We start from the raw sequence: 12,430 nt of genomic DNA on the forward strand, positions 1-12,430 counted from the left end.
AAGAGTGATAATAGACAGGAATGTCAGCCAGTCAACACATCAAATACGACAATTTTAAAAGACTGGGATAAGTAAGGTGACCTTTTCTGCACTAGTTTTGGGATGCTAAACTATTTTTAGGGGACAACTAATTAGTCCCTTGATATAGCAGGGATATGTACCCAGGGTCCTTGGCAAAATCTATTTCAATAGCTTTTATATATAATAACATGTAAATAGCACAATGTCTAAAATGATATGTAAATAGCATGACATTCAAACCATTTCATAGAACGGTGCATATAAATAGTATATGTCATACAAAATGATATGTACTGTAATTAGTATGAAAGGTAAAAAGTGTAAAAAGCATGAGGTACAGTATGAAAGGTAAACAATGATATGTAAACAGTATGAACGGTAGTATGATGTTTAAATAGTATATGTAGTATGACATGTAAATAGTACTATATGTAGTATAATATGCAATTTCCCATGTAAATAGTATATGTAAACAGTTTGACATAGTAGTATGATAGGTAAATAGCTGATATTTAACAGTTTGACATAGTAGTATGATACTATTTGATATAATAGTATGATATGTAAATGGTAGGATATGTAAAGAGTATGCTAGGTAAACAGTATCATATGCTGCTCATGGAGCTCCACTGGTTACCTGTAGCCGCCCGCATCAAGTTCAAGTCTCTTATGCTGGCCTACAGAGTGATTGCTGGGAATGCTCCCGCCTACTTAAATGCTCTTGTAAGAGCACATGTTGCCCCCCGGATGCTGCGCTCGTCAAATGAGCGTCGCCTGGCTCTGCCGGCCATACAGCCACGGCAATCCAGGCTATTCTCATTTGTACAGTATTTGTCAACAGTATGTTAGTAACAGTATGATATGTAAACAGTATGTTAGTAACAGTATGTTAGTAACAGTATGATATGTAAACAGTATGTAAGTAACAGTTTGATATGTAAACAGTATGTTAGTAACAGTATGTTAGTAACAGTATGATATGTAAACAGTATGTAAGTAACAGTATGATATGTAAACAGTATGTAAGTAACAGTTTGATATGTAAACAGTATGTTAGTAACAGTATGTTAGTAACAGTATGATATGTAAACAGTATGTAAGTAACAGTATGATGTGTAAACAGTATGTTAGTAACAGTATGATATGTAAACAGTATGTAAGTAACAGTATGATATGTAAACAGTATGTTAGTAACAGTATGATATGTAAACAGTATGTAAGTAACAGTATGATATGTAAACAGTATGTTAGTAACAGTATGATATGTAAACAGTATGTTAGTAACAGTATGATATGTAAACAGTATGTAAGTAACAGTATGATATGTAAACAGTATGTTAGTAACAGTATGATATGTAAACAGTATGTTAGTAACAGTATGATATGTAAACAGTATGTAAGTAACAGTATGATATGTAAACAGTATGTTAGTAACAGTATGATATGTAAACAGTATGTAAGTAACAGTATGATAAGTAAACAGTATGTTAGTAACAGTATGATATGTAAACAGTATGTTAGTAACAGTATGATATGTAAACAGTATGTTAGTAACAGTATGATATGTAAACAGTATGTTAGTAACAGTATGATATGTAAACAGTATGTTAGTAACAGTATGATATGTAAACAGTATGTTAGTAACAGTATGATATGTAAACAGTATGTTAGTAACAGTATGATATGTAAACAGTATGTTAGTAACAGTATGATATGTAAACAGTATGTTAGTAACAGTATGATATGTAAACAGTATGTTAGTAACAGTATGATATGTAAACAGTATGTTAGTAACAGTATGATATGTAAACAGTATGTTAGTAACAGTATGATATGTAAACAGTATGTTAGTAACAGTATGATATGTAAACAGTATGTTAGTAACAGTATGATATGTAAACAGTATGTTAGTAACAGTATGATATGTAAACAGTATGTTAGTAACAGTATGATAGGTCAGTTGGGCAAGTGAACTTGGGGCAAGTCCACTCCCTGTCACTACACTATATTTGCATCTTTTTTAAAGACTGTGGAAAGGAGCAACTCACGTGTCATTGTTTTTTTTTATTCTAAATGTATATACTGGTGATTTGTTATTTTAATAAAATAAAATTACATGATATGAAATCAAACATAGCACACCTATCATTGAGCTAATAAAACCTGTCGTGTCAGCTGGGCGGAAAAAAAAAAAAAAAAGTAAAAATCCAGGCAAATACAGGCGTTTAACACATTCATATTTATTTATGATTGTCTATCAGTTATATTGACAGGTAGATAATTATCCGTTTTAGAGAAGTGTTCAATTACAATGCGATGGAATTTAGTTGGCCAGATGCAGTGCGATGGCCCGAGCCTCCTGTTCTGCTGCATGGCCGCTGGGACGACTGCCGCAAAGCCCGCGAAATAAATGACTGAGGAAAATGTGAAGTTATTATTGTGGTTTTTTTTTAAAAGAAAAACCACATGAGCTCGTATATACGCGTCGCATTACCTGGGCTTTGCTGCTCGCTCCCAAACACTCCGCATCGCGAGGACGTTTCGCTCGGAATAATCCCGCAGCTGATCCCGGGCTTCTTCGCGCCGCGGTCCCAAGAGCGGCTGTCAAAAAGCGTTTTGGCGCATTTCCGCCACCGTCCGGATCGGAGGGCCAGGTCGTCGTGTCACGTCCCGAGAACGTTTCAAAAGACCCGTTTTGAAACGTCACGTCGAGGGTTCAAGTTCAAGTTCACATACAGACATATATATGCGGTGAAATGCCATGACACCCGCTGAATACGCACAATAAGCTCTAGAAGCTCGAAAAATACGAACAATTCTCTGCTGCGATGGGGCTCCAGCCCCCCGCGCCACCCCGTGAGGACAAGCGGGACAGAGAACGGGCGGGCGGGCGGGCCGGGTGTCAAAGCCTCCAGAGGAAAAGTGCAAAAGAAGCGTCTCGAAACCGCAATTAACTGCTCTGTTACCGTATTGTTGTTATTAATTATTTAAATTGAAAAGCTGAATAGTATTGGGCAGAGTGCGAATGTAATGGAAATAGTGTCATGTTTTTAGAATTATATATTTGTCAACTTTAATATATTTTTATAAATAAATTGGGGACAAGTCAGAAAGAAAACTGAAAAGAAAAAAGCTGCACTTCAGTTTCACTTAGTTCACATAAAAATGCTGACACAATGTTATTTTACATTGCATATTGCATGTTTGAATTATTTATTTATTTATTGGTTTATTTGTTTGTTTGTTTGTTTGTTCATTTATTTATTTATTTATTTGTTTGTTTATTTATTTGTTTGTTTGTTTGTTCATTTATTTATTTGTTTGTTTATTTGTTCATTTATTTATTTGTTTGTTTGTTCATTTATATATTTGTTTGTTTGTTTGTTTATTTGTTCATTTATTTATTCATTTGTTTGTTTGTTTATTGGTTGGTTTATTTGTTTGTTCATTTATTTTGTTTGTTTGTTTGTTTGTTCATTTATTTGTTTATTTGTTTGTTTGTTTATTTGTTCATTTATTTATTTATTTGTTTATTTGTTCATTTGTTTATTTATTTGTTTGTTTATTTATTTGTTTGTTTATTTATTTGTTCATTTATTTATTTATTTGTTTGTTTGTTCGTTTGTTTATTTGTTCATTTATTTATTTATTTGTTCATTTGTTTATTTATTTGTTTATTTATTTATTTGTTCATTTATTTGTTTATTTGTTTGTTTGTTTATTTGTTCATTTATTTATTTATTTGTTTATTTGTTCATTTGTTTATTTATTTGTTTATTTATTTATTTGTTTGTTTATTTATTTATTTGTTTATTTATTTGTTCATTTATTTATTTATTTGTTTGTTTGTTTGTTTGTTTGTTCGTTTGTTTATTTATTTTAACTACTATCATTAAAGCCTTACTGACTACTTACTGGCCGCAACCCCTATATAATCCTGTATTTTTCTATAAAGCCATGCTATATAGATCAGACGAGGGACAGTTCATCTGATGTTCGTTTTCAGCCACCGCCATCACCACCAGACCCAACGACAGCGTGCAACCTGAAGGAGCTCTGCCGGAGCGAGGTGGAAGTGGTGGTGGAAAGGGCAAGCTCAGCACCAGGCCCCAGCGGAGTTCCCTCCAAGCTCTATGAGAACGGCCCAAAGGTGCTCCTGCGACTTTGGCGGGCCTTCAAAGGTCGTCTGGAGGAGGGGTGGGGGGAGTCTGCCCAGGCACGGTGGCATGCTGAAGGGGTATGGATGACCAAGGAGGAGGGATCTGAGAAGATTCCTGTCATGGCCGTGCCCAGTGTCAGAGGAACCATCTTCTTCAGCGCCGTAGCCGAGCGACTCTCCGGCTTCCTGCCGAGTGACACCATGCGTGGTGAAAACCCCTTTCGAAACAAAACCATAACGCTTTTCACGACATGGTTGGATGATACACTTTTTCGATAGGCGTGAACCCCTGGTGGACGAGAAAGCCTGGGGAAGGTGTTCATGTGAGCCGGACGGCAGTTACAGAGTCGATCCCAGGAAGTCGAGTCATTTAAAAGAATCGTTCGCTGCGCACGACTCGTTCACGATTCTTCCACGGTCTCCCGGGGAGACGATGGACAAACAGAGACACCGGCATTGATTTGCTCTCACACACGCTCCAGTTTCTTGCGCGAACGTACTCACTACCTACGCTTTCCCTTTATTTGAATACGTATATACGTATTTTAGTGCATCACAGGCAACCGCAAATGGAACTTGAGAAAGTTAGGAGAGCGACTTCGGCGGGGTACAGGCTCGCGGAACGTCCGAGGCCCAGCAGGACCTTGCACTCAGCATCCGTGCAGAAGCCGCACAGGACGCGCAGCAACGAGCCAGATGTGCATCCTCCCGACAAACTGGACCCTGTGAAACAAGACCAGGCATGGAGGGATTATGTGCAAACAGAGGCCAAAGGGGTCAGGGAATGGTAAATATGTGAGGTCAACTTGCTTCAACAGCTGTCAAACATGATAATTCAACTTTTTTTGTTTTCTTTTAATAACGCTGGTTTCACTTGCTTGCCTTGGGATTCACAGGGAGAAGAATTGGAGTTTTCTCAAGAACTATGATCAGATGGTAGGACGATACGTTTTTCTCCGTCCGATACACATCAAATAAGTCTTTTCAGAATTAAATTTAAGAGCAATGCATTGATTGTATTTATTGTAGGAAACAATGAAACACAAAGGAAAATGCAATCCACTTATCAGTATATTGAAAGAATATGAACATGGACTGTAAACGTATAACCATCTGCAAAATGAAGGTCAATGCATCACCATCTATGGCTGAAAATATGATTGTAATGTAGATTAAATCGAATATAAATTGTATTCTTTCAATAGCCCTACAGTATAAAGCGTGCTTCACACCAAGTGCGTATACACATCCGACAGCTGGTGTGAAGCAGGATTACGGGCTCCTACTCAAGCAGCTAAGCCTTGCTCTGTGAACGTGTCTACGCCGACTTAACTTCCCTTCTCTTTATTTGTGTTTTTCCAGGGCCGGCTGAAGCCAGAGAGACCCCTCCCGGACCACGTGTCCCTGTTCTCCGACCGGGTGCCCAACACGGCCAGCCACGCGCTGGGCAGCAGGCTGGCCACGCCGCTGGGCAGGGAGCTGGTCAAGATGGACAGGCTGCTGCTCTGGGCCGGGAGCAGCTGCCACCACCACCACCACCACCACCACAAGGCCAAGCAGGATCCGGAGATGCTCCCCAGCTGAGTCCCTCCCTCCATCTTTAAATATCAATTCTAAAAAATATCTATTTTTGTACTGTCATGTTGTTATCTGGTCAGAAAGTTATGTGACAGGTCTTTTATTTTTTATATGAATGCAAAGCAAAGTGATATATTTCTCATCGTTAACCACACCGTCACTGCAACTATACTGTGGCTGAGTTTTCCAAAGAAGTTTGTTTTTAGCTTTATTTAAGGCAATTCTTCAGCTTGCATACTTATTTAATATCCGGACAGTTGGATGTTTCTAGCAAGGCATGAAGAATACCTAACAATGCTTGAAAACACAAAATTATCATTTTGCACTATAGGATGAAATAATTAGAAAATATAATTTCTTTCCCTTCATGTACTTCCTGTAGTTCTGATTCATCTGACTAGATCACATGTACACTGTTATACTATCATATATCATATGATATTCAGTGTATCTTACAAATTGAATTGCCATTCGCTATAACATTGTTTGATGCTGTTACGAGTTCCTTCCCCCTGTGTGAATATCAATAAACATTTAATTCCCAGATTCATGTCTGTCAGTACTGCTTTGCTGAATCGTTTGTTTATTTATTTATATTATTATTATTATTATTATGATTATTATTATTATTATTAGTGGGGTACCATCATTATTACTACTAAAGTTATTGTTATTATTATTGAAATTAGCACTTTTAACCTTATTGTTGTTGTTATGAGGATTGCTGATATTATTATAATATTTCATTAATTGTACTATTTTATTAATATAATATATTCACTACCACACTGCTATTTCACCAGACTATAGACAGAAATATTTATACAATATACTATATAGTATGATACAATATATATATATATATATATATATATAATACAATATAGTACTAACATTACATATTGCAGTACGATGCGGTATTTGCTATGTACTTATGTAATTACTATATACTTAAGCGTACCCACCACCTGCCCATATTGGGTTCATAGTCAGCTTAACAAGCACTTCTCTCTGTAAATACAATATTTTGTTTCTCTTTTTGACTCGCACGATTCTGTCAACTTATCGTATTTGATCGACCACAGTTTTTCCCCTCATTATTTCTGCGAGGCATGTCAGGAAAATGTTCTACAATAACTTTAAAGCAGTATTCTTTAAAGTCCTGTAAAGATGTCTTCATTCAACATTTACTTCAAAATGTAATTGAACGCAAAGTCAAGGCGACGTCGACGCAGTGCGGGAGACCGTCCACTAGGGGGCGGCGTTCCCGCAGCGGGGAGCCGTGGAGCCGGCGGAGAGGGGTGCGGAAGTGATCCGTGCGGCGGCAGCATCTGGGTGCTCCCTCCCTCCCCGCCTCCACCCCCGCCTCCACCCCTGCCTCCACCCTTGCCTCCCGGGGTCTGAGGTCCGAACGCTTCACTTCCAACGAGCGGGGCGATGGAAGCCGACACGGTGCTCCACGTCGCCAACCTCACCACGCTGCTGGCGTGCATGGTGCTCAAGTTCCCGCAGATCTTCATCCTGATGCGGGCCAAGTCCGCCAGGGGAGTCAGCCTCCACAGCCTGCTGCTGGAGCTGCTCGGGTAGGGCTCGGATTTATTCACATTACTATTTTTAATTTTCTCTTTATGTTGAAGGTTTCGAAGGTTTTCTGAGGGTTAGAACCAGGAAGTAGGAACACATCTTTTTATTTTATTTTATTCTATTATTATTATTATTATTAGGTTGTTTTTGTTTTGTTTTTTTACATTTTCTCTCGAAAGAAAATGTGACCACCCTTTCAGTTTTGCTATAAGAAGGGGAAACAAATCACGAGGAACCAGTGTTTCAAGCTACCAGACGCAAGCTGCGTTAAAGCCGCAGCGTCGTCGTCTGCGGCGGGGCGAAAACAAAAAGTGACGCCATCACCCGCCTCCACCCTGGTACCATAACTTGTTTCCACTAAACATTGTTTTCCTGCAGCGCGATGTGAATTCCGGTGGAAATCGGGGCGCCGGGCCGAGCGGGCTAACCTTCCGTAACCTCCTAACAGGGCATGGTTTACCGTCGTGTGTTCGCGCACGGGTGAATAACCGACGGCGTCTCGTCTCTCTCCCCCCCCCCACCCCACGGTGCCTGGCAGTGGCCGTGCTGCTGCGGTCCAACTCCGCTTCCGTGTCGGTGAGCAACGCTCTGACGAAGAGCGGGACCGTGCATGCTCCACGGGCCGCCCGCGGCGGTGTTTTCACAACCGGTGTTTCTGCCACGGCGCGTCCCTTACAACGACGTGATCCCACGCCACCACGCAACAAAAAAACAAAACAAAAAAAAAAAACCCTCCACCAGAAACACGTCAAAAGTGCCCCCCGTCGTGGAAACGGAGCGACTTGGTTCCACCGAGCGACTCCTCCCGCGAGTGGATCCCAACAAAGAGTTGAACTGGGACCACGACCAACACTTCCTTCTCACGGGCCCCCGTCAAGCTTGGCCCTGATCGACCCGCTCCTCTGACGAACGAGTGCGGCCTTGCAAGTTTGACCGTGCAACACAAAAGCTCGCCTCCATTATAAAAAAAAAAAAATATTATTATTATTATTATTATTATTACTGTTTTTTTTATGGGATGTTCAGTCATTTTCCACGTGGCATAACGGTTGAAAAACACTGATCTACGGCGGTCTTGAAAATGGTCGACGGCTTGGTTGTAATTGGTGAACGCGCGTTCCGTAGCGGGGGCGCCTGCATGCCGTGTCCGTCCGTGTGGCCCCGCCGACGCGTTCCCCAAGCCGCAGGGCGCCGGGGGGCGGCGGAGGGCGGCGGGCATGTCTGTTGGGTTTGCCGTTTGTTTGGGTTTTCAAAAGCCTTTCGCGTGATTTGCCCGCGCCGACGCTCAGCTCGCCGGCGCGTGGGTGTGTGTGTGTGTGTGTGTGTGTGTGTGTGTGTGTGTGTGTGTGTGTGTGTGTGTGTAACCCGCCTGGCTCGCCCGCCCCCTCCTCCAGATACGTGGTTTTCGTCACCTACCAAATGTACTACGACTACCCGGCGCCGACGTACCTCGAGTACCCCATCCTCATCGCTCAAGGTGAGCCCGCGTCGCCGCACGGACGCCATCACCCCGACTCACGAAACCTTTTTTTTTTTTTTTTTGGATGCATTAGGGGGGGGGGGGGAGTTGGCGACATAGGAATGCTTTACCTCACAAATGGTAACCTCCCAGTAATATGTTAGTAGTGGATAATTGAGCCCCCCCCCCCCCCCCCCCCCCCGATTCGGAAAACATTGCAAATGTACATAGTAGGTGCAATGTCAAACAGTTAGTCAAAGCCCATTCTGTAATTGACTTTACTGTCAAACAAATACAGAAAGGAACGGTCGGCTCATCAACCACACCTTTTTAAGAGAGATGGACTGGACCTCTCACTGGTTTAAATGCAAATATGACAAATCCTTTGTAGATAAATACATGCGACGGGTAAGGTTACTTACTATTCCTGGTGGATTAATTAACGACAAAGTACTTGGCAAGTGGTTTCATGCATCCTAGTAGTAATACTTTATTCCTTCTTTTTTTATCTTGAGGTTCATTTTTTTTTTTGCTGTTTGTGTGTTTGCATTAGGCTTATTTGCCTTTTTTTATGTAAGTTCATATTCTTTGTTTATGATGTAATTGTTTGGTTCATTTCCTTTGTTTATAGCTAATCTATCGTTTTATTCATTTATTTCCAATATTTCTATTGTATAGTTCATCTTAGGGTTTATCACATATTGCCATTTTTTCTCTCCTAAATTTTAATAAATACTTATTGCCTATTTCGGGGGTGAGCTGCTGTGACACTATAATTATGACACTATCCAACCTTTATCACCCAGACGGTATCAGGTCATTCATAGCTTGTCATTAAAAGGGCCTGTACCTAAGCATTTTGTGTGTTTTTCTACTGAATAAATAGCTCTTTGAATGAGTCATTATCTGGCCATTTTTTTCTCAGATGCCGTCCTGATGCTGCTCATCCTGCATTACAACAACCACCTGTGGCAGAGCGCCCTCTACACTATGGTGTATCCATCCACATATGATTTTAACTTGGCAATACATTTTTTTTATTTTTATTTTTTAATGACCAGAAGTTAGGAGCTTAACTGTGGCTTACGCGTACGCTCATATTTTCTACCTTAACGTGACGCCTTCAGGTTTGTCGTGGGTTGGAGGCTGCTCACCGTACAGAGTTGGGTCATAGACCTGGCTATGGTATGCTTCTCATTTTTTTCCCACATCAAAAGTCCCTTTTGTACCATTTGTTGACGATTTCAAGGAAGGGCTTGGCAAAACAAGGTTTTCCCTTAAAGTCACCAACATCACCACACGTCTGAGTGGCATGTGGCATGTGGGATTTAACATTGGAACCTAAAATGTGGGTCGACTGTTAATTTTCCTCAACTCCACTGATGAAATGTGTCAAATAAGCATGCTACTCATTTAAGGCTTATGTCCCTTAAACTTGGATGGAAACACAATGGAATCCAGCACTTTTTCCACAAAGATCCACGATTATGTTCCATTGTGACAGCTCTATTGTCATGACACCGGTTAATGGAATATCTAGTTGGAGAGCCGATATTCCTGAAACATGATCGCTCTCCCCAAGTGCCGATGTAGAACCAAAAGCATATATCCTGAATTGGCAATGCCAAAATATCTATTGTGGGGAAAAAAAAGGATACTGAAGCTGGTGGTGTCATGATTTTCATCCTGGAATCGGTAACGCTCTAACCTGCGCCCCCGCGCTCCCTTTTCAGAGCCTGTGTACGTTCATCAGTGCAGGCAGTAAGTTTGCCCAGCTGCAGTGCTTGTGGAGGTCCAGGGATTCCGCTCAGGTCAGCGCCCTCTCCTGGGCCATGGCGTCCTACACGTGTCTGGGTGAGCGCTTTGAATCAGTAGAAACCCCCACCCCCCAGGGGGAACCCGGACAGTAACAGCCAGATTGTCTTGCACAGTTCTTTGTCTGGCACGCGCGGGGTGTTTTGAACATTTTGACCTGGCGGATAAAGCAGACTCTGGTTCCTCTTTAGTTTGACGACCGACAGATCCACCTTGCTTAGTCCTCCAAGCCTCATCATCCAATGTGCGATTAGTAGATTAGACGGCACATTGTTTTCTCCAACAATCACACCTCATTTGATGGCTCCAAAAGCAATGGATATGCAGTTCAGCGCTTTTGAGAATGCAAGACCTCAGTGGATTCAATACAGAAGTCAAGGCAGTGGCATGAGGGCCATGTGTACTGGTTCGCCACAGGGTTGGTCCCCTCCATATCTGAGGACTTCTGAATAAAGAAAAAAAAAGTCATAGACCTCAAAGCGGTACAACATCTTAGGAGCCTGAACATTAGAGAGAAGCACCACACAAATACCCTTCAAAAAAATGTAGGAGACAAGAATGACAAATGAGTCTGACTGCAATGCATTTTACACCTGGTTCATTGAATCAGTTTGAAACGCATCCGGAAAACGAGGCTGGGAAACTGCAAAGGACCATCAAGGAGACTCGAGGAGCTCGAATGGATCTTCTCACGAGTCTCTTGAATCCTTGCTTTGAGATCAGGCTGAAGGATGAGGGCTCGGGCCTTCACAACTAAACGGTCTATAAATGGTGTGAGGTTCTGCTTCATGTTGCCGTTGTAGAATTAAGTGAGACTAAATTCAAATTATCATGGTTGCAATGATGTGAAGTTTTAGATCGTTCAAACAGGCTTTTATTTTGCTTAGCTCAGTATTTTAAATGACTTCAGAAACATGTCTGCACCCATTTGAAGTCATCAGGATTATTATGAACCAATAAATAGTTATATTCGTGATGAATAGGAATATTTACTGGGCTCTCGGGGTTTGGTGAGCTTTGTGTATGTATCGGAGTTGGATATGTTTAAATTAAAAGTGTCTATCTTTTCAGCGAGGATTTACACCACCATGGCAACAAGCGGAGACATGCAAGGTGAGTCAGTCAATGGTGCGCTTTCAAAATAAAAGTTCGAAGTACTAACTCAATTTTCAATGGGCGTCATTCCTTCACAAGTTTTAAGTAACTGCTTTTGAATTTGATATCTTTATTATTCCTGCCATCTGCAAGTAAGTGTATTCAAGGCATGGTATAAACAGCATCATCTGTATGCTCTTGACAAACCTTTGTTGTTATTTACAAAACCAATTCTATTCTTAAATATGCTTCAAAATAAAGCGCCCCGTCTCCTTGTCCCAGTTATGGTGCGCTTCATCGCCATGACCCTGCTGAACCTGTGGGTGCTGGCCACCGTGCTCTACTACAGGAGAAGCAGCTCAAAGAAAGACGATTAAGTGGAATCAGGAATAACTGAGGTTTTTTTTCCCCAATACCTCTACCAAAGTGACTGGGACAGTTTTATGCAAAAAAACCCCCCCAAAAAAAACCCTTTGTGATAGTCACTCAAATGTGTTTCTTGTACCTGACTGTTACCTCCCACATAGAAACATTCCGATCAATAAGCAGGTTGTAGAAATACGCCCGGTGACTGGATTGCTCTGATTGGGTTTTATAGGAAGTACTGTATTTTTGGATATATTTTGTATATGTACCAAACCAACTTGTCAATAAAACCATGTCTTTCTTGTCAAACAGATTTACGTTGGGGACTCAATTAGCACCTTCGCATTTCCGGG

General features: G+C 41.1%; 3 protein-coding genes across 3 annotated transcripts in view; 2 read left to right on the forward strand and 1 right to left on the reverse strand.

Moving 5' to 3' along the window:
* Positions 1-2,563, reverse strand: part of LOC307239043 (CAP-Gly domain-containing linker protein 4) — a 50,540-nt gene extending 47,977 nt beyond the window's left edge. The window contains exon 1 of the mRNA XM_080012258.1: positions 2,516-2,563. The gene's annotated coding sequence lies outside the window, so the exon portion shown is untranslated. The remainder of the gene's footprint in view (positions 1-2,515) is intronic.
* Positions 2,564-4,749: 2,186 nt separating this feature from the next.
* On the forward strand, positions 4,750-5,764 carry cimip5 (ciliary microtubule inner protein 5; the record flags this gene model as incomplete). The annotated part of the gene is made up of 3 exons (XM_080012075.1): positions 4,750-4,967; positions 5,077-5,116; positions 5,543-5,764. 3 exons carry the CDS (start codon positions 4,750-4,752, stop codon positions 5,762-5,764), a joined length of 480 nt encoding a protein of 159 aa, XP_079868201.1.
* Positions 5,765-7,145: 1,381 nt separating this feature from the next.
* On the forward strand, positions 7,146-12,375 carry slc66a3 (solute carrier family 66 member 3). Its single transcript, XM_080012955.1, has 7 exons — positions 7,146-7,341; positions 8,737-8,819; positions 9,727-9,796; positions 9,929-9,986; positions 10,535-10,655; positions 11,688-11,729; positions 11,994-12,375. The coding sequence occupies exons 1-7, from the start codon at positions 7,196-7,198 to the stop codon at positions 12,086-12,088; spliced, it is 615 nt and encodes a 204-aa protein (XP_079869081.1). The 5' UTR covers positions 7,146-7,195; the 3' UTR covers positions 12,089-12,375.
* Positions 12,376-12,430: the final 55 nt, after the last annotated feature.

The sequence above is a fragment of the Zeus faber genome (genome assembly GCF_960531495.2).
Source record: "Zeus faber genome assembly, chromosome: 13".
NCBI lineage: Eukaryota > Metazoa > Chordata > Actinopteri > Zeiformes > Zeidae > Zeus > Zeus faber.